This window comes from Sabethes cyaneus, chromosome 3 (genome assembly GCF_943734655.1).
Source record: "Sabethes cyaneus chromosome 3, idSabCyanKW18_F2, whole genome shotgun sequence".
Taxonomy (NCBI): Eukaryota; Metazoa; Arthropoda; class Insecta; order Diptera; family Culicidae; genus Sabethes; species Sabethes cyaneus.
In genome coordinates, this window is record NC_071355.1 from 130,386,373 (window position 1) to 130,410,024 (window position 23,652).

The window sequence follows — 23,652 nt, forward strand, 5'->3', positions numbered from 1 at the left end:
GTTATCACCGCTGTTACCGCCCTATCGACGGCACCCCATGCACGCTGCTCAGCGCACATTCTCTGCACGATGTTGTCGGCGTTGGTGTCTTCTCCAACGACCGCAAGCATCACCTGCCGAGTGGACGTAAACCGCGGGCAGTGAAAAATCACATGCTCCGCCGTTTCCTCGGCTACCGTGCAAACGGGGCAAAAGGGTGAAACGATATGGACGATATGTTCTGGATCAGCCTATGGGTCCATCTACCATGGTCGGTGCGATCCCATTCCGCCTGCCAACGCCTAATAGAGTCCAGCCTAACTCTGTCCCTAGCGCCCCTGACGTTCCTCTGCCTATGGCACTCGATATCCTCACCTAGGAGTATGCATATTGGAATCATGGCTGCAATAACCCCAATCGCATCCAACGATATGGTACGGTAGCCGCACGCAACGCGCAATGCTAACAGCCTGAACACCTTGTTCAGACATGCCTGATTGCGCTTACTCTCCAAAGCCGGGGCCCACGCCGGTGCACCGTATCGTAGCACCGACATGGCAACGCTGGCCATCAGGCGTCTCTTACTGCTGCTAGGACCGTAGCCGTTCGGCGTGATCTTAGACAGCGCAGTGACCGCCGTTGACGCTTTACCACAAGCATAATCCACATGGCTGGTGAAGTTCAGCCTGTTGTCTGTCATGACACCCAGGTACTTCACACTTCGTTTGGAGACAATCACCTGTCCCCCCACGATTACTTTTGCCTCTAGGGCCGACTTTCGGTTGCTGACCATCACAGCTTCCGTCTTATGGTGGGCCAATCGCAGATTGACGCCCGCCATCCAACCCTCTATTATGCTTATGGCGTCTGATGCCAGCATTTCCACCTCCTCCAGAAACTCGCCTACCACTGTAAGGACGATATCATCGGCGAAGCCAGTGATATCGACCCCAGTGGGTAGTTCGAGCCTCAGCACCCCATCGTACATGGCATTCCAAAGCGTGGGGCCGAGAATCGAACCCTGTGGAACACCCGCTGTCACTCTGTACCTCTTCGCCCCGTCCGCCGTGTCGTACACTAGCATCCGGTTCTCGAAGTAACTCTTAAGCAACCTGCATAGATGATCCGGTACTAGCGCTAACGCAATTGCACCCCAGTTAGCGCTGTTAAAGGCGTTTTTGACATCGATTGTGACTATGGCACAGTACCTGTCGCCTCGCCTTTTCCGTTTCATAGGCTTCTCGGCCCTCTCCACTACGGACTTTATGGCATCTACAGTGGACTTCCCCTTACGGAAGCCAAACTGCGTGTTTGCCAGTCCGACATCACTTTCCGTCACAGGCGTTAGCCTGTTTAGGATTACCCGCTCTAGCAATTTGCCTAGCGTGTCCAGTAGGCAAATTGGCCTGTACGACGAGGGATCACCAGGCGGTTTCCCCGGCTTTGGCAGCAGTACCAATCTTTGGACTTTCCATTTGTCTGGAAATTCGCATACCTCTAGGCAACTCTGAAGCGTCTCTCTAAACATATCGGGATATGCTTGGATCGCCGCTTTGAGTGCCTCGTTCGGAATCCCGTTAGGACCGGGCGCTTTCTTCGTTTTTAGACCCCTGGCAATTACGATGAGTTCCTCATTCGTGATCGGATTGAGGACATCATTCGATTGACCGTACGGGGTCGGAGGCCACCAAACTGGATCGTGTTGCGGAAAGAGCCCTTCCACGATGACTTTCAGCTTTTGGGGGCAGGTTTCCTGCGGCGCAGATGTACCCTTCATCTTTTTCATTACCACCTGGTATGCACCTCCCCAGGGGTTTGAATCCGCATCGCGACATAGCTCCTGGAAACAGGATTTCTTGCTACGCCTAACCTCCTTCTTAAGCGCCGACCTTGCCGCTCTAAGATCAACTCCCCAAGCTTCAGCATCTGCATCGGTCCGGGCCCTCTGCGCTAGCCTTCTCGCTCTGTGGCACCTGGAACGGAGCTGGGCAATGGTATCACTCCACCAGTATACCGAGCGACGACCGTTCATTGGCTGCCCCGTCCTAGGCATAGTGGTATCACATGCCCGTACTAGGACGTTGGTCAGCTCACGAGCACTCAGGTTCGAGCGGGTGCTCTCTGCACTGAGTGCTTCAACGAACAGGTCTTTGTCGAAGGACTTCACTTTCCACCTCCTCCCTGTCGACTTCACCCCGCGTGGCCGTAGCGCCCGTCGTTCAATCGTGTACCGTATAGATTGGTGGTCGCTATGCGTGTACTCATCTGACACCCTCCAGCCCATGTTGGCAAGCAACGTTGGGCTGCAGAAGGTGATGTCGATGATCGATTGTTGTACCCCCCTACAAAAGGTACTGACGGATCCCACGTTAGCCAGACTTACATCTAGCTTGGACATAGCTTCCAGCAAGCTTTGTCCCCTCGGAGTAGTGCACCTGCTACCCCATTCGACAGCCCAAGCATTGAAGTCTCCTCCAATGACAACGGGCTTGCGGCCCGTGAGTTCGTCGGTGAGCACGTCTAGCATCCGGTCAAACTGCTCCGGCGACCATCTAGGTGGAGCGTAGCAGCTACAGATGCAGACGCCATCGACCACCGCGATCACGAACCCCTCTTGGTCGGACGACACCACCTCCTGGATCGGGTATCTACCCATCACGGCGATCGCTGCCATCCGACCCTTGTCGATAACCCAGTTTGTGCCTCCACGGGGGACCCGGTAGGGATCCGCGATAATGGCAATATCGCACCCCGTCTCGGCTGCCGTTTGCTAAAGCAACTCCTGTGCCGTTTCACAGTGGTTTAGGTTAATCTGTATAACCTGCACCCTTATCGTTGCAATGCCCGCCTATAAGCCGCACACAGTGGGCCACCTGTGGCATGCTTATTTCCCGCATCGACTGTGCAGAGCAGGCACCTGGGGGGTTTGCTACATCCCCTGGCGAAGTGGCCATCTTCGCCGCACCGCCTGCACAGCTTGGACCGATCGGGGGCCTTACACTTGGCCGCCCGATGGCCAAAGCCCATACACCTGAAACAGCGTTCGATACGCCGTTTCGACACCAGTGTACACACTGACCATCCTACCTTAATTTTGCCAGACGCCTACACCTTGTTGGCGATTGCCTCTGGCACGTTTAAGGTCGCAGTTTGCATATCACCGTATGCCTTCCTCAACCGGATGTCTGCGGGTGCCACATCAACCTTAAGCTGATCCCGCAGAGCATCACTCAGGTCAACTGTCGTCGTAATCTCGTCGAGGTTTTTACACTAGACCAGAACACGCTGCGACAGCGCCTTTACCTGGCCCGCTTCGCCCAGGGACTGCTCAACCAGTTTCTGGTAATTCGAACTCTGGACCGTGGGGTCCTGTTTTAGCTCGAAGAGTATATCCCCTGCCTGGGTTCGGCGGGTCTTTACTACGTTGGCCCCAAGCTCTTGCAACTTGGGGTCCACCCTAACCTTGCGCAGTAGTTCAGCGTACGACAGCTTACCTGTCAGCTTCACTACTAAGGCGTCGCCCTTATGGACGCGCCTTGGCTTTGGCTTTGCAGCCGCTGCCTCGCTCGGTTTCGGCCTCGGCGGTTTAGGCGGTTTACGCCTAACCACCTGCCATTCCTCCTCCCCGGTCCCGGAAGCACCATCCGGGACCGCCTCCGCGCGTTCGCTGGTAGAGGCGCGAGCCGAAGTCCGCTGCCTCTTGGCTACCAGCGTTGGTCCATGGTCGGGCGTAGCCGCCTTGCGCTTGGCAAGCGGCGTACGCGCCTGACTAGGCATGGCCACAGCCTTAGCGGCTATGACCAGAGCTTCGGCGATTTCGCATCGCTGCAGAAGCTCTTGCCTCTCCACCTCGGCAGCTATGACGGTAGAGCGGAGGCTCACCGCCAACTTTTTAATGTCGAGGTGGACATTTGACCTAGAGTTGATGAACGAGTACAACTCGTCCACCAACCTTTTGGCTTCCTCCAGCTTGCAACTGGCTGGAGGAAGCCCAACTTCGCCCTCAAGAGGGTGCACCACGCCCTCCGTTGACATTTGCCTACCGCTGTCGCTCGCCTTCTTGGCTGAGCTAGCAGCGGTGGCCACCTGCGTTCTAACTGGGGTGTTAGACTTTGTTGGAGTCAACTTCCTCTTCGGTATCGCCCCCGTTTTCGGGGGGCTTCCCTGTATGGGCTGTGCCCCCGATTTCGGCGGGCTTCCCTTCTTGGGTCGCGCCCCCGATAACGGGGGGCTACCTGTCTTTGCTGTTGGTGACCTGCCCAACTTACTACTTTTGGCAAAGGTATCATCTTTGCCACTAGTAGCACCCGTATTCGCTTCCTCCTTAAAATTTAAAAATTTGTCCATTCGAAAGGCAGGAGGTATGCTTGAAGAGCTCAACGATACGTACGTTCAGAGATGGACATACCATCTACCAGAGCTGCGGCAACACACACGAGCTGGGTACAGCTTTCATAGTGATGGGCGAGATGCGGGAACGGGTGATTGGGTGGTGGCCAATCAATCCTCGAATGTGCAGGTTGAGAATCAAGGGCCGATTCTTCAATATAAGCATCATCAACGTGCACAGCCCTCACCTCAGAAGTGCCGATGACGACAAGAATGAATTCTACGCGCAGTTGGAGAGTAAATACGACCGCTGCCCAAAACATGATATCAAGATCGACATCGGGGATTTCAATGCTCAGGTCGGCCAGGAGGAGGAATACAAACCGGTGATTGGAAGGTTCAGTACACACCAGCGGACCAATGAAATGGGCCTAAAACTTATCGATTTTTCCACCTCCAAAAATATGGCCGTACGTAGTACCTTTTTTCAGCACAGAATCCATCACAAGTACACCTGGAGGTCACCAAATCAGACAGAATCACAGATCGACCACGTTTTGATCGACAGTCGGCACTTCTCAGACATTATCGACGTCAGATCCTATCGAAGCGCTAACGTTGACTCGGACCACTACCTAGTGATGGTTAAGATGCGCCCAAGACTCTCCGTTGTGAACAACATTCGGTACCGACGTCAGCCTCGGTTAGATCTCGCGCGGTTGAAGCAGTCAGACGTCGCCGCAAACTACACGCATTTACTCGAAGCTGCGCTGCCGGAAGAGGATGAGCTGGACGAAGCCCCTCTCGAGGACTGTTGGAACACTATCAAAACAGCCATCAGCAGTGTAGCGGAGCTCCATCGGGCATGTGGCCCGGAATTAGAGGAACGATTCGTTTAACGATGAATGTAGGAGGGTGATGGATGAGGAGAACGCAGCGCGGGTGGCCAAAATGCGCAGTGCCACACGTCAGAACGTGGAAATACACAAACAGAATAAGATGCAGCGAAACCAAATCTTTCGAGGGAAAAAGCGCTACGTGGAAGAGCAGGACAATGCAGAGTTGGAGCGGCAGCATCGTTCTCAGGAAACGCGAAAATTCTAGCGGAATAAGACTGGCAGTATTCTGACGGACGATCGTGAGGTGACCGATAGGTGGAAGCAGCACTTCGATGAACACCTGAATGGCGCCCAGGCGGAGAACCATGGCGGCGGGGAAAGCGATTTCGACGGTGCAACAAACGGGGAGGAGGTGCCAGCCCCAACGATAGGCGAAGTTAATGAGGCCATCATGCAGCTAAAGAACAACAAGTCAGCTGGAAGCTTATTAAAATGGGACCAGAAAAGCTGGCCGTTTGTCTGCACCGACTAATTGTTATAGAATTTGGGATACGGAACAGCTACCGGAGGAGTGGAAAGATGGGGTTATCTGGCCGATCTATAAAAAGGGCGACAAGTTGGACTGTGAGAACTATCGAGCGATCACCGTTCTCAATGCCGCCTATAATGTGCTGTCCCAAATCATTTTCCGCCGTCTATCACCAATTGCGAATAGATTTGTGGGAACTTATCAAGCCGGCTTCGTCGAAGGTCGGTCTGCAACGGATCAAATATTTACACTGCGGCAAATCCTCCAAAAGGACCGTGAATACAGAGTTCCCACGCACCATTCATTCATTGACTTCAAAGCCGCATATGATACCATCGACCGGAAAGAGCTATGGAAAATCATGGACGAGAACAGCTTCCCCAGGAAGCTCACCAAACTGATTAAATCTACGATGGATGGTACATAGTGCTGTGTTCGGTTTTCGGGTGGATTGTCAAGTTTATTCGAATCACACAGAGGGCTTCATCAAGGTGATGGTCTTTCATGTTCAACATAGCGCTTCAAGGTGCTATGAACCGAGCGGATATCAACAATGTAAATTTTTTCGCGGGTATCTTCTTACCACAGGGGTGAGGAATATCAAACCATAATAAAATAAATTCATGCCCCCCCCCCACCCTCTAAGAAGGGGAAGGGGTCTCAGTACACCATAGAATAACATCCTGCCTTCTGAAGCCCCCATTTGCCAAGTTTAATCTCATTTGCTTAATTAGTTCTCGAGTTTTAAGGAATTTTGTGTTTCATTTGTACGAGAGCCCTACACCCTCCTTGAAATCTTACTCTCTTACTCCCTTCATAAAATTGCTGGTCATTTTATCTCCAACGACATATAAATTGTTGAGTTTCGTTCAGTAGTTTAGTAGTTATTAGCATTTGAAATCTTTCATTCAAACGTTACGCTTCTATTTTCGTTTTCACAAAGTGGTACCCAGTCCCAGTATAGTAAGCAAAGACGTAGTCCTACGTCAAAAACAGTAAATTACTTAGTCTTGAGAAAATAGTTATAGCATATTAAAATTGTATGTCGGCAAAGAGTTTTTATTAGCGAGAGAAATGGAAAATAGGCTGAATTGAAATATTCGAGCTTTGAATGTCGACCATGAAAATGTTTGAAGTTTGAATCAAAACCGAACTGTAACTCTTTAGTGTTTTTCAATGTAAAATAGCATTTTATCTTTATTTTTTAAACTTTGACTTGAAAATAAATTACGAAAATAAATATTAAACTATTTATGGAAATAGAATAAAGAAGTTTGCGAACATTTTACTTTGAAGAAAGTTTCAGCATAGCTTAAGTGTTTGAAGTTTAAATCAGAACGATATCGCGGCATTGATAGTATAATACTTTAATATTTGGTGTGACGTTTCAGCCAGCTGCCTAATATACGTTAAAGCTTGTATGGTTGTAGACGTCTGATGATGGTCGAAATAAAACAGTTGACTGGAACGTTACACCAAATATTAAAGTAGGTATTTGGTTTTCACCGAAAAAGAAAAAAATTTTTTAGTACTATAGATTTTGATGTAAAGTCTCAGGATATAGCTGGTATAAATATCAATGAAACTAAATCGCATTATAATAGAAATCTTTCGAATATACTTACCATATCAGTAATAATGATTCCTTTGGGATGATTTGCTCTAAATCCAATGCCTAAATGTTTTCCAGGTTTTCGTAACATATCCACTTCTAGAGTTTCTGCCTCGTCACTGTTTGGTCTATATACTGTTAGGCGTGTCTGTAAAAATTTTAATTTAAAGAATTCAATAAATGTTATATGTCATACAAGTGTTTATCATATTTTGACGTAGGACTACGTCTTTGTTTACTATACTGGGACTGGGTATAGCACTTTGTGAAAACGAAAATAGAAGCGTAACGTTTGAATGGAAGATTTCAAATGCTAATAGCTACTAAAGTACTGAACGAAATTGAACAATTTATATGTCGTTGGATAGATAAAATGACCAGCAATTTTTTGGAAAGGTAAGAGAGCAATTTGAAGGGTGGCGTAAGAGGGGGGGGCTCCTATAGAAATGAAACACAAATTTCCTCAAAACTCGAGAAATAATCAAGCAAATGGGACCAAATTTGGCGTGTGGGGGTTTCAGAAGGCAGGATTAATTTTCTACGGCGTACTGAGACCTCTTCTCCTTCTAAGAGGGGGGGCTCCCGTACAAATGAAATACAAATTTCCTCAAAACGCTAGAACTAATCAAGCAAATGGAACCAAAATTGGCATGTGGGGGTTTTGGAAGGCAGGAATTTTTTCTATCGTATAATGAGACCCATCCGTATTTTAACAGGGGGCGGAGATTTTCTCTATGGTGGATTAAAACTTTTGCTTTCTTTAAGAAGGGGAGATCCCATACAAATGAAATACAAATTTTTTCATAACTCAAGAACTAATCAAGCAAATGGCATCAAATTTGGTTCGGGGTTTTTTGGAGGCATGAATTTATTTATTTTATGATGCTTTGAGACCCCTCAACCCTGTGTCAACCTTTATGATGCACACAAGTGATTTTTGAAAGAAATTTCTATGTCTCAAGGGTTGCAGGCATTGTACTTATGAACCACCGTCCACGTATTTTCAAAGCCACCATTGCATTAAATAAAGAATTGAATCTGAATATTTCGCTCTTCTTTTTTGAACATTCACTTAAACAATGGCACAACATACATATGCCAGAAATGCAGATCAAAGGATCTGCAGATCTGATATAGTCCTACGTCACCCTTTCGTACAACCCTTAGGGCTGTATACCTTGTAGTTTTTTCTACGATGTACTGAGACCTCTTCCCCTTCTAATAGGGGGGCTCCCATACAAATGAAATACAAATTTCCTTATAACTCTAGAACTAATCAAGTAAATGGAACCAAATTTGGAATGTAAGGGTTTAAGAATGCAATATTTTTTTCTATGGTAGATTGAGACCTCTCCCCTCTTTAGGAGGGGGCTCCCATACAAATAATATACAAATTTCCTCATAACTCGAGTACTAATCAAGCAAATGGAACCAAATTTGACATGTGCGGGTTTTTGGAGATATGAATTTTTTGACGTAGGACTACGTCTTACGGCAAGGTTTGGGATAGGGTGTCATTCCAACAAATCGGAAAATGCGAGCGTCACAAAAAATGAAAGATTTTGACCGCTAATAGCTTAGTGGTTTCCAGGTCGATTTTAAATATTTTTACGCCAATCGATCGGAAAATCTTCTACTCATCCATACCAATAATTAAACCTATTGATTTCAAAGTACGTACTATTGAAAAATTGAAAATAATGAAGCATTGTCCAACAGGAAATTCTCGCTTCGTGATTGGGTGGAAGATTCTTTACGATGATCTAAACCTATACCAATTCTGTGATATCTGTGCTTGGGAAGTAAGCCAAAACAAGTGACAAAATTTTCTCGTCCAAGAATTCTCAACACCGCGATTCAACCTAGACCATTTTGATGTTCTTGCTTGGGAAGTATGCCAGAAAGAGTGACAAAGCCTCCTCGTGCCTACAAATTTCTTACGAACGCGATTAAACCTAGTCCAATTTAATGTCTGTGCTAGGGAAGCGTGCCAGAGAAAATGACTTAGGTCGATTGCCCCAACAGATTGCAAATTCTTTACGGCGAGACGATTTAACCTAGGCGAATTTGATATCTGTATTGGAAAAGTGCGCTACAGCTGTATAGTTCGGTTATAATATAATTTTGTATGGATGCGAATGTTTGCCGTTTCATTGGAAATGTAGTGAAAAGAAGTGCTGTTGATAAAATGGGATTGAATAGGTCAAATCCCTTCAACGTGAGGGAACCATTGGTAACAAAAGCAATCTTTAATTTCTGTAAGGTAGCAGGATAGCAATAGTTTGTGTTCTTGATTTTGTTAAATTGTTTCCAAATGCATAGAAATAACTCTTAAATCTATTGAGGATTGAACGTATACAATGTTACTACTTTGATAAATGTTACATACAACGCATGAAGCATGTATATATACTGCATATAGCATGTATACATGAAGAATCTAATGATTACACGCATGGATACATGCTACTATGTATCACAGAGAGACTTACGTAGTCATGCGTCACCTACATATGCGGTCGTGACCTGTCCATAACCCCTCTGATTTTTCTATGGTGTACTGGGACCTCTTCCCCTTCTAAGAAGGAGGGGGGCTCCCATACAAATGAAATACAAATTTCCTCATAACTCTAGAACTAATCAAGCAAAAAGAACCACAATTGGTATGTGGGTATTTTTGGAGGCATGAATTTATTTTGAATTTATTTATTTTATGATGTTTGAGGCCCTTCACTCCTGTGGTAGGAGGATAAGGACTCTCATACAAATAATACAGAAATTGATCATTCATTACCATTTCAACCTTTATGATGCACACTAGTTATTTTTAAAAGAAATCTCTATGTCTCAATGGTTGCTGGCGTTGTACTAATGAATCCCCGTCCACGTATTTCAAAGCCACCATTGCATTCAATGAAGAATTGAATCTGAATTTTGCGCTCTTCTCTTTTAAACATTCACTTAAACAATGGCACTCACTGATTGTTATAAACATACATATGCCAGAAATGCACTTTACATTAGTCTTTGATCTGATGATCTGATGTAGTCCTACGCCAGCCTTTCGTACAATCCTTAGGGCTGTATACCTTGTAGTTTTTTGATTTCAGTTACATTATTTCGTGTGACCAAGAAAAGGTTCTACTGCGCATCACTCGAAAACGGGGCAAAAAACAGAAAATTTTCTAGAAAGATACGAAAACTCGAAAAATTAGTTTTACATACAAAATTCGCAATTGACCGATACCACTTTCTATCATCAGCAGCGTCGTTGCCGTAACTGTCGTGTGGCAAACAAACACGTGTTCACACGGTTACTTTCTATGAAATCGCCACACGTGACAATGAGGGATATTCTTATTATTAAACATTTTGTGGCCATGCGAGATTAAAAATAATCTCTTTCCAAGAACTAGATCGTATGAATCAACCATTGTGTAAGCCCTCCCAATGAGGAGCTCCGTAGCTGCATGAATACCGAGTCTGCTTTGAAAAGCGAGTGATCGTGGATTCGAATCATAGTAGAATCAGGGCCATTTGATATCAAGTGACTTTAGGTTTATTCTTTATTTTTTCATGTCTCTATATAGAATTTCAATACGTATTTCCTGGATTTTCAGGGGTGACCTAACCTGTACAACTTGACTCGACTGTGACAACATTTTTTGTCTTCGTGTAATTTTATTATTCCGAGATTTTCCAAAAATATACCTTATCCGAAATTCCTTTTAAAGCGGAAGTTATGGGCGATAGCCAAAAGGTGGCTCAACCACGACAACATTTCATTACTGGTCAAAAGAACGCAATGAGTCTCCACTAGGGGCGGCTATAATTAGAGGCAGTACTGGTAGTGAAGAATGCGTTGGTTAAAGTACTTCCTTCATGAGTACCATGCAGCATCAAAATCCGGACGATACCAATATCCGGACACTTTAATTAATTTACCCTTATTAAATAATAATATATGCAACTAGCTGAACCTACAAACTTCGTATTGCCGCAAATTAAACTGTGTTGTACATAAATCGTAAATCTCGCGTAACCTTTGTCATAATCTCCAGTTTTGCAAGTTTCTAAGGAGTTCAACCTTAGTGTTACTACTGGCAACGCTTCTGTGGCCCAATGAGTGAGCAACTCTGAACTGATACGAGACACAGTGGTAAGCATCTGTCAGCGTGACAATTCTGATGAACCGTCAAGTGAGCAGGAGTACCAATATAGACTATATAAAAGAACGAGTCATTGTTCGCTAAGCTAGTGAAAACGTGGTGTATAGATTGCGCCGATTGATTTATTCAGTTTTCGATATTTTTTCACTGTATTTTGCATTGAGGTGAGCAGTTAATAGATTTTCTTATCACAGATTTGTAACTTATAACTAAATTTGTTCTTAAAACCTACTTATGTGCTAAAATTGTATTACATTCTAGTGCCTATGTACAATCTTATATTAAAATATTCTACCTAACCTACAATTGAATTTGTTCGTGGAACAACGAAACTAAGAAGTACTGAATTTGTGAGTTTACTTATTACTAAATCATGCAAAATTACTAAAATAAATGCTTATTTGTAGCTTGAAGCACTACGCTAACAAGAGTCGCTGCTATTTTTATTCCGTTCCCGAACAAAACTTCAAGAAATTCATCTAAGATGAACGAGCATGATGAGACCACCACGGAAACAGTTCCGGATAATAGCAACATCTTCAGCTGCCCCGCCTGTCAGAGGCCCGACTCCGCCGATGATCTTGTCGGCTGCGACAAGTGTGAAAGCTGGTGGCATTATTCGTGCGCCGGTGTAACCGATTCCGTTAAAGATCGCCAGTGGTATTGCACTAAATGCTTTCCACAAACAGCAAAATCATGTTCCAATGCCTCGTCGTCGGCTTCTCGAAAAGTTCGACTGGAGTTAAATATGAAGCAGTTGGAGGAACAACGAGATCTCGATAAGAAGTTGTTAGAGCTGCAATTGGAGAAGAAGTACGTTAAGGAGAAATACCAATTGATGGAGGATTCGCTGCTCGAAGAGGGTGAAACCCGCAGTGTTCGAAGTCGAATCGACGAGATTGAGTCTCGAAATAAGCAAGTCACTGACTGGGTGAAGGACCAAACGGCAGAGCGAGTAAAATTGGATGCGCAGTGCGCTCCCTTAGTGGTACCAGCAAAGGCAATGCCGAAAAATCCGTCGGTTCCCAAGGATAAAAATATATCCACCGCTATTATCGAAGAGAAAGAAGAAGACGTGATTCACGGTGAGAATAGAATTCCACCAGTCATCCCGAAAAATGACGCCTTTCGTAATTTACAACGAAAGCTGAAAATCTGCCAGGAGTTCCAACAACCAAATTTAGAGCAGATACAAGAACTGCAGGAGCAGCTGCAACTGTGCATGCTGCAATTGCAACATCAGTCCACGCCTGTTTCTTCTCGACCTGCAGACACCTCGAAAGGAGCCGTACCGAAAGCATCTGCGATCGATCATCCCAAACAGCAAAGCTGTAAGACCTCCGCTGATTCGATGCAGCAGTCTAAACAGTCCGGACAAGTCCAGCAGCAAATTAACGTCATTGACATTGTAAGCGAACCTTCAGCCACGGAGAAGCAGCGAAATGCTATGCAGCAGCAAAATCAACTCGCGCTCTCACCGCCGATCAATCCGCTTCATTCAGAAGTGAGAGATCCTGTTTCGATACTTAATTCTAATGCCAACAGGACACCAGGTCCATCCCCAGTGCAACTTGCAGCCAGACAGGTGATGCCCCGGGATTTGCCGGAATTTGCCGGCGACCCTGAAGAGTGGCCGATGTTTGTAAGTAGTTACAACAACACCACATCTGCTTGTGGCTACAACAATGCCGAAAATCTCTCTCGGCTTCAGCGGTGTTTGAAAGGTGCGGCACTCAAGTCGGTCAGGTACTACCTCATGTCACCCGAATCGGTCCCGGATGTTATGCGGACCCTACAAACTCTATACGGTCGTCCAGAGATGATAATCGGCAAGCTCATCAAAACTGTGCGTGAAACGCCCCCTCCAAAACCAGAAAAACTGGAGACACTGATCGAGTTTGGAATGGCAATACGGAACCTAACCCAACATCTCATCGTTGCCGGTCAACAAGCCCACCTTTCCAACCCGATTCTATTGCAGGAGCTTGTTGAAAAACTTCCTGCTGGTGTAAAGTTACAGTGGGCTCAATATTTGCAAAATCATCCTGTAGCATCGTTGCAAATTTTCAGTGAGTTCATGACGACAGTAGTGGATTCTGTCAGTAAAGTTGTTGTATATGCGGGACCGACACAGAAAAACGAAACTCCAAGAGGTCGTGAAAAGGGATTTGTCCATACGCACACCGAGATAAGCGGACAGGGCGGAATGCAAGCAGCATCAAAACGCTGTCCAGTTTGTAGCAGAGATGGTCATCGTGTAGCTGATTGTGCTGTTTTCAAAAAAGGTAGTACTGAGAATCGATGGAAGATAGTTACTACTTTTAAATTGTGCCGTACCTGCTTGAATTTCCATGGTCGTCGAACTTGTAGGAGCACTCGTCGTTGTGGTGTCAACGGTTGTGAATTCCGCCACCACGCGCTACTCCACTCTACTCCCATCTCACCCACCACATCGGGAAGCCTGGGTGCCTATCAGCCTTCCCAAAACCACGCTTACCACCATTGCGGACAGTCGGTATTGTTTCGTATTATTCCCGTCATCATTCACGGGCCCTCAAAGTCCGTCAAAGTATTCGCTTTTCTCGACGAAGGTTCTTCGGCAACATTGCTTGAACACAGCCTTGCAGAACAGTTGGGAATTGAGGGACCGAATACTCCGTTATGCTTAAAGTGGACAGCAAATATGTCACGATTAGAGTCAGAGTCACAGTTAATTTCTCTAGATGTATCGGGAATAGCACAGCAGAAACGTTATCACGTGGCAAACGTTAGAACCGTTGAAAACCTCAATTTACCCTCTCAGACTCTGCGCTTTGGGGAACTGCAACGTAAATTTCACCATTTGGCAGGTCTTTCCGTCCAATGTTACGAGAACGCTACACCACGTCTGTTGCTAGGACTACGCGACCTTGGCCTCGCTGTTCCGCAGGAGACGAGAGAAGGAGATCGTGGACCGGTAGCTACCAAAACGCGTTTAGGTTGGTGTGTTTATGGGAGTCTCGATCACCAGCCAATACCAGAACATGTCAATTATCACATCTGTGATTGTGACATCAATGGGAAATTCGATACCCTGATGCGAGAGTATTTCAACGCAGATTTCGTTGGAACGCAACCACCTACGAGCATCGATTCCGAAGAAAACAAAAGGGCACGTCGGATTTTGGATGAGACAACATCTAGAATTGGCGATCGGTTTGAAACCGGCCTAATCTGGCGATTCGATGAGGTCGATCTGCCAGACAGTTTTCCCATGGCTCTGCAGCGTTTGAAATGCCTGGAACGGCGTATGCAACGAGATGAAACACTAAAAGAGAATCTTCATCGTCAGATCCGGGAGTACCAGGAAAAAGGGTACGCCCATCGAGCAACGGAAGAAGAAATGCAGTCGGCTAATCCAAAGCAGGTGTGGTATCTTCCCATCAGCGCTGTAACCAACCCTAACAAGCCAGGGAAAGTCCGTTTAGTTTGGGATGCCGCAGCGAAAGTTGATGGCATCTCACTGAATACACTCCTTCTGTCGGGTCCTGATCTTTTGGTTCCGCTCCCGCACGTCTTGTTCCACTTCCGTCAATTTCCGGTCGCCATCTCCGCTGACATCAAAGAGATGTTTCATCAGATCCGCATCGTTGAAGCTGACCGTCAATATCTGCGGTTTCTGTGGCGTGATAGTCCCGACCGTCCTCCAAATGTTTATATAATGGACGTTGCAATTTTCGGAGCAACCTGTTCGCCATCATCCGCACAATTCGTTAAAAATACGAATGCGGAAGAGTTTTCGGAGCATTTTCCTAGAGCGACCAACGAAATCCTGAAATCCCACTATGTGGATGACTACCTTAGACACATTCCAAGCGCATCTATCCCATGAGAGCAAATTTTGAAAGTAGTAATATTAAAAATATTTGTATGTAGTATGTTCAAACATACTATAAAGCTTACAAAAATCCTGAATTGTCATACTGTTTATTGACAATTCATGCTAAAATGCACCTTACAAGTGGGAGGTTAACAATATAGATTTTTTCATCATTTAGGCAAGGCTGCAATTAATTCTCTGTCAATAGTTTTAAGCCAAAATAATTTAAAACTGTATATCGTCAAAACATGTTTCATTACTAGGGTAACATTTTGTTCATACAGAGTTTTTTAAAAAATGAAAGCATTTTCCAGATAAGCGGCCTTTAAAAACAGATACTTTTATAATGGTGTCCCGTAACGAAAATTTTGCATTTATTTCCATATACCAGAGATTATAATTCCGAATTTTTTGAAACTATGGATTTTCTTTAATCATATATGTACAATCAAAATCGCGCTGTGCTTGACTTTTGATAAGCATTTCTATGTAAAATAAAATAGGTGCTTCAAAATGGTGTCCCGTAACGTTTTGTTTAACGCAAAAAGTAATTGAATGAAAAAGCACTTATCACATCATATTTCAACTAATCTTTATCGACGATAACAAATCTATTATTTTGATGACCAAATGCAAGTAAATATGTATTTATTATAAGTATGTATAAATATTATTACAATATAATAATATATTGTAATATTAAAGAATGTGCGGTAAAGACGGGCACCTCAAGATTAAAATTCAATATCTACACAAGTATCTCTGTTTGATATAGCCATACTACTACTAAATTTTGTTCAAAACTTATGCTTTGACATCAAAAAAATTACCTAGTAATCATATTTTTTAGACATTGTACAGAAAAACGGACACGTTATATGAAAGGTGGACACCGCAAAAAAAGGTGTAATGCCTGATGAGTAATGGCTAACAAGGTATGATACCAGTCGTCGTATGTTCGAATCTCGACTGGATGGTGCTGCCAAAGTCAGTAGGATCGTTGAACAAGCCCCGTAGAGTGATTTATCTATTTTGGGCAGACGTTGCGCGTACGTTATTTTGGACATTTACGGCAAAATCAAATAGAAGTGACCAAAATAAAGTACGCGTAAAGCCTATCCAAAATAGACAAATCAACCTAATTGTTTTGTACTCTAATAACTAGCTGCTCGACAAAGGGTGGCTCCAGGCAAAGGGTGAACATGTGCATTCCATAACCTCTGTTTACTAACTTCTAATCCTACGTCCACGTGTTGCCGGTTGGGGTACGCAATCTCGGTTGCTGTAGGCTAACAGTGAAGGGGACAGAGTGGCTTCCTCCCACCTTAAGGTGGCAGCCACGTCAGTGAGATAGGGACCTGAGGCTAACAACCCACTGTGCCCGAAAACAAAAAAAAAGAAAGAAAGTCTCTCGATAAAGAAGAAGGGTTAAGCCTTAAAGATATTTATACCTAACGCCGATTTCGACTTACTTCAATACTTTATCATTAAAATACTTGAATAGTCTAAAAATTTGGAATTCCGTTTCTGAAAGTTGTTTAGTCAGCTTTTTTAGCAATTATAGTGGCTTCGCTAAGCACACTAGCAAGAAAGCCTAGCTCAGAGAACAATTTTTAGCTTGCAAGATGCATAGTAAGTGTCGTACTTCGAACGGCATCATTTTCAGCTACTTTTTATAGCGTTTCTTTTTTGAAAGTTTTCATGACCCTTCTCAACTGTTTTAGTTTTTTTTATATTTTATATAACTGTTTTATGACTGTAAAATAATTTGCAAGTTATCAACAAAGTTATTTTAAAGAATAGGCAAACTTAGTCTTTTATAGCAACTTATGTTATCGTTATAGTTCGCAACATGAGTTGTTAATGTTGCATGAAATAGTAGAGTTGCTTAAAGACTTATAAATTTATGCGTTATGATACGTTAACTGATACGTCTGAAGTAAAACAAAATACCTAATTTTTCGAATATTTGCTATTTAATACTATTTTGGCGTGCAGCGCAAATAAAGCATACCTTTCGCATCAAGACGAACCTTATTTACCGTTGTAAATTTTTTCAAATAAAATTTTTGAATTTTGTTATTTTGGCCAAAATCATGCAAAATCTTACATAGGGGGAGGGGGCGATTAGTCAACAATGGGGAAAACTCGTTACATAATTAATGCACAGCCCCTACATTTTAATTACTAATGTGTCCAAACCCTAAGATTAGGCAAGCATTTCATTATGATACTTCAGTATAGTTCTCCCATGGGTATTTCTTTTTACCTGAAAGTAAACTTTACCTTACATATACTTCGTTACGTATGTCTTATTACCAGACTATAACACACCAAATCAGTACACTATTGTTACAAAATATAGTGAATATAGACCAGATACAGAAAATATGACGGCCTGAACAGAAATCTAGAGAAAATAAACCATATAATGCAGTTTACTTTTTTCGTTACGGGACACCATTTGCAGAATACCGTTTGCCCAACAGCGCATGGTGTCCCGTAACGAAATGATTTTTATTATATCTTAAAAACTAAACACAAAACCTGAATATACCTTTACATTTTGAGTTTCAGGCTGCCTTCAGCTAAAAATTTTTGGAACATGTCGACTTTGAAAAACTTGAAACAGAGCAGAGTTTTGCAAATGTTTGAATCATGTTCAGAATACGCATTTTCTGCGATAGTGTCCCGTAACGAAAAGTATTCCGCCACTATTCAATGATGCTTATTATAATAAATATTTCGCCCTCGTATTGAGAAAGTACTACTAAATAGCAGCTCAAAATACCTATTTTGAAAGATTTTCGTCAGGCTGTTGGTAAAATATGAACAATTTTGCTACGAAAAAACGGTTGCTCATGGTGTCTCGTAACGCTGGAATGTGTCCTTAGCAGTTTTGAGACGGTTGAGGAAGCAAAAGCAGTCGCCGCGGACGTAAAGATGGTACACTCCAAAGGCGGATTTGAAATTCGCAACTGGGCATCAAATAGTCCTGCAGTTTTGGATCATTTGGGCGGTAGGTCAGCAGAAACTACAAAAGAACTGAATTTGACGGGAAGCGATAGCACTGAGCGGGTGTTGGGAATGCTCTGGCGGTCTACTGAGGACGAGCTAAGATTTTCGACGATTTTTCGGAAAGAGATTGCAGCACTCATCGATTCTGAAACGAGACCAACTAAACGACAAATCCTCAAATGCGTCATGAGCCTATTTGATCCGCTCGGACTTCTGGCGTCATTCCTGGTCCACGGCAAGATGTTGATGCAGGAAGTGTGGAGGACAAAAATACAGTGGGACGAGCGAGTCGACGACCATATATACAACCGTTGGAAGAAATGGATCGCATTGTTCAGCAAAGTTGGGGAGATACGAATTCCCCGCTGCTATTTTGTGAATGCAAATTCTGATTTGTATGAATCTCTCGAGGTCCATGTGTTCGTGGATGCCAGCGAAGATGCGTACTCCGCCGTGGTCTATTTTCCAGTTAAGGCTCCAGATGATACCGGTCAATGCTTTTTAGTTGAAGCAAAAACGAAAGTCGCATCTATACAACACGTTACAGTTCCTCGGCTCGAGTTGATGGCTGCACTACCGGGAGTTCGACTCGCAAACTTCGTGGCCGATGGCCATACCGTAACTATTCTATTCTTCCGGTCCGATTCGAGGATCGTATTAGCTTGGATTGGGTCCGAGCACCGTCGCTTTCGTCAATTTGTTGCCGGTCGAGTCGGTGAAAATTTGTCATCAGCAAACGCGAACAATTGGAGATGGGTGCCAAATAAGCTCAACGTGGTGGATGAAGTCACTAAGTGGAGGAAAGGCCCTTGCTTTGAGACTTCCAGTCACTGGTTTCATGGTCCACTGTTCTTATGCTCTGACGAGCTACGTTGGCCGCAAATCGTACAGGAGATTCTTTCTACCGATGAGAAGCTACGCCCATGTAACGTTCATGAAGTGGAACTTGTGCCATTTATTCAATTTGAGTGTTTTTCGAACTGGTATCGCTTGCAGCGGTCAGTGGTTTATGTGAGACAATTCGTGAAAACCTGCAGAAGAAAGATAGAAAAATCCTTCACAAAGAAAATCCTGACTCAACATGAAATGCAGGATTTTAAAAATTTATTATGGAGAATGGTTCAGTTGCAAGCATACGCGGACGAAATCAACATTATCCAAGGTAACAAGGGTTTGCTCATTGGCAAACACCAGCCAGGCGACAAATCAAGTGTACTGTATAAACTAATACCGATATTTGATGATCAAGGAGTTCTGCGAGTCGATGGTCGCATAGGCGCTCTTCAGGTAGCTTTGGTGAATCAAAAGTGTTCCATCATATTCCGTTTCTATGGACCACCGCTACCTGTAGCGCGACTGTCCCCCTTCATTCGTTTGGCTGTGATCGTCCACGAGTCTAGGCGAAATGGATGGCTTAGAGGAAAAGTATTGACGGCGGTTCCAGGAAAAGACGGCCGAGTAAGACAAGCAGTAGTTCACGCGTCTGGTGGAGTATTCCGGATGCTCGCATCGAAGTTGACGGTATTGGAGATAGACCAAACAGGTAAAGCTGAGGCCGATACCCATCTTTACGAGGCGGGGGATGTTACTACTGGCAACGCTTCTGTGACCCAATGAGTGAGCAACTCTGAACTGATACGAGACACAGTGATAAGCATCTGTCAGCGTGACAATTCTGATGAACCGTCAAGTGAGCAGGAGTACCAATATAGACTATATAAAAGAACGAGTCACTGTTCGCTAAGCTAGTGAAAACGTGGTGTATAGATTGCGCCGATTGATTTATTCAGTTTTCGATATTTTTTCACTGTATTTTGCATTGAGGTGAGCAGTTAATAGATTTTCTTATCACAGATTTGTAACTTATAACTAAATTTGTTCTTAAAACCTACTTATGTGCTAAAATTGTATTACATTCTAGTGCCTATGTACAATCTTATATTAAAATATTCTACCTAACCTACAATTGAATTTGTTCGTGGAACAACGAAACTAAGAAGTACTGAATTTGTGAGTTTACTTATTACTAAATCATGCAAAATTACTAAAATAAATGGACTAATCTCAAGATTTTAGTCTTGACCTTGGAATGAGGTCATACATATATTAATATTTTTTTGAAACGATGGTTCTACAATTGATGAAGGGACGGTAGGGGAAAGAAATGAAAATTTTTGGTGAAGGAGGGGGAAGAGCGGAAAGGAAGGGGGGGGGGGGGTATTGGTAGCTATGCTTGACAAGTAGTCATTTTGACTCCTACCTTTTGGACCTTATTGGACAAAAGGTAGGAGTCAAAATGACTACTTGTCAAGCATAGCTACCAATACCCCCCCCCCCCCTTCCTTTCCGCTCTTCCCCCTCCTTCACCAAAAATTTTCATTTCTTTCCCCTACCGTCCCTTCATCAATTGTAGAACCATCGTTTCAAAAAAAATATAAAATAAATGCTTATTTGTAGCTTGAAGCACTACGCTAACAAGAGTCGCTGCTATTTTTATTCCGTTCCCGAACACTTAGATTATTTATTATACGTAACTTTGAAAGCAAGGGTAGTTTAAAATACAAATTTGCTTGTTTTCTCACAGTTAAATAGAAAACAACTCCCCTTATTGCTCAGCCAGATAAAATAAAGCGATCGTCTCGCCTTGAATCATTTAGTGTTACTATAGGTAGCTTTTGGTGGTCTGGTTATTGACCAATGTTTTATGGAAGAGTTTAAAATTTCTCGAGCTCGATTAGTTTTTGAGTTACGCAAAAATTTCTGTTTTATTTGTATGAGAGTCCTTATTCTCCTACCAGAGGGGTGAGGGATCTCAAACCATCATAAAATAAATTCATGCCTCCAAAATCTCTCTACATTTGCTAGATTAATTCTCGAGTTGTGAGAAAGATTGTATGTCATTTGTATGGGGGTTCCACTTTCTTAGAGAGGGTAGGGGCCAAATTTGGTACCATTTCCTTGATTAGCTCTCGAGTTATGCAGAAATGTGTGTTTCATTTGTATGGGAGCCCCTCGTCTTAGGGAGAGGGGCCTCTAACCATCATAAAAACCTTTCTCAGCCTCAAAAACTCCTGCATACCAATTTTCACTCCGAACGGTTCAGTAGTTTTAGATTCAATAAGGAACATAAAGACAGACAGAAGTTCATTTTTATATGTATCGATTTATTAAATGTAGCAAACCGTCATCCGGGGCGAGATTGTGCCAAAAAAGCAAATATTTTTGTTCTTTAGCTCAGAATATACACAATTTAGGAACTAAGAAACTAAGTAGTAACATGGTATACATTCAATCCTCAACCGATTTTGGAGTTATATAAGTTATATATTTGGAGTTATATTTGGAGTTATATATATGGAGTTATTGATTGAATCTATTTTATTAAAACGAAACGAAGTCACCCTAAACCAAACAGTAAAAAAAAATTTATGATCTGTTTGTACGTTGAATAGTGCTTTTCCTTTGGTAATCGGTAGACGGTACGCGCGAGTTTTCAAAAAGTACAAGGGTCCATGCCTAGTGGCACGGGCGCAGGCTTGAAGTAGGACTACGAATGTAGCGCAATTCGTCTCCCAATGCTAAAGCCGGTGATTTTTGAATGAATTTCATATATAGATGCTCAAGTTGCGTATTAAAGAATTGTGTTTTTACATGTGATATATGTTGGTGCAGATTTGGGAAATTATTTCGAACAGTTTCGAGTAGATGCAGATTATTTTTTGCAAAAATCTGGCATCTCTGGTTCCGCTAGCCAGCTTTATACACATGTGATACGATTTGTTTCGACTACATCGTGGACACGCTGCTGTTTTGTTAAGGAAGGTTGGGAACACGATTACGATTCTGCCTGGACTGGCACTGGAACGCTGGCATCTTTATTTTGTTTCATGATGCCGTAATTTACAGCAATTCGCCATTACGCCATGAAGGTCGTCTGTGGTGTGCTGGAAATGGCAAGGTCGCAGAAGTTTTACTATTTTCGCAGCTAAATAATAAACAAGCAAAGTAAAGAATGAAAGCTTCAATTTAATCATTCGTAAGCAAAATACTGCACCAGTCTGGTAGCTGTTTTTAAAAGCTCTTAAATGTTGTAAACAGGACCGGAACGTCTACCCATTAAAGCGGCCGATGTCTATTTGATAATTCTAAAGATGGTTATTCAGTTATTTATGCGGACGGAAGTCAAATTCATGTTTTTGAAAATTAAAACTAGAATGTTAAAAAATTATTTGCTATGTGAATAACTGGAATTAATTGCAATTTACAATCCGAATAAGTTCTTTAATGTAATCACGTCAAAATAAGCCAACAGACGTTTGTTTAACGTGAGAATTGATTCATTGATAATAATCAGTATGCTATTACCTGAAAAGTTGAATCGAGAATCAGTGAGCGAAATCTTGTAAATCTTCATAAACAGATGTTTGTAGTCCTGAAAAGGACGGTTTTTTTTGACAATCAACTCGATAGCTGGAAATCTATGCCTTTTTTCGGTCTTCTTAGGTAAGAGAACAGCCTGAATGTTCGAAAGAACACCTCCTTGAGCAATGGTGCACCGGAAAGGAGTTTGTTCAATTCTTCGTCATTACGGATGGCCAATTGCAGATGACGGGGGATGTTCTGGTCTTCTTGTTGTCGTGGGCCGCATTTCCTGCCAATTCTAAGACTTCAGTTGCCAAATACTCCATCACGGCAGCAAGATAGACGGGTGGCTCCAGCACTAACACGCTTAGCATAGTTGCCCTTCCTAAGTAGACGGTGAATACGGGGTTTCGACTCGATGTTTACAGTAACTCGAACAGCGTCTAAATAATGCCGTTCACCGACTTACCTCTTGTTATATATCTGAGCAAGCGACAAGAATCGACAATAAGGCCGTGCTACGTAGGTAATGGAATTGCAAAATAAGAAAAAGGGTGGAGCTACTGAAGCGTGCTTTGTTCGAATAAAAAATACTACCTCACCGCGCATGCATCATTTTCAAGTAAGCAAGCAAACGTGGATCGACAGCGCACATTGGCACAGCAGACGGCCTCGCAGTGGTGTGTGGTTGTGGTTTTGCTCTTTTGACTGAAACCCGCTCAGTCAACAGTCAAGCATAATACACTAACTATAACTATACAACAATCAGCCCTTTTTAGGCCCAAATATATAAATTAAGATGCAATTTGATTTTCTCACTAAACGCTTCGCCTCGAATTACGAAGTGGCGCAGTTTTCTTTTCAAAGGATTTTGCCAGGTAATGTGGCTTTTCCGTTTCATGCTTTCCAGAAAGAATTACGAAATGGCATTAGTAGTTAGGCAAAGGCAAAGTATG

General features: G+C 43.4%; 1 protein-coding gene across 1 annotated transcript in view; it reads right to left on the bottom strand.

Moving 5' to 3' along the window:
* LOC128740138 (inactivation-no-after-potential D protein) overlaps nucleotides 1-23,652 on the bottom strand; it is a 348,822-nt gene that overhangs the window by 67,323 nt on the left and 257,847 nt on the right. Inside the window, exon 12 of the mRNA XM_053835653.1 lies at nucleotides 7,302-7,436. Coding sequence (XP_053691628.1) covers nucleotides 7,302-7,436 — 135 coding nt within the window. The remainder of the gene's footprint in view (nucleotides 1-7,301; nucleotides 7,437-23,652) is intronic.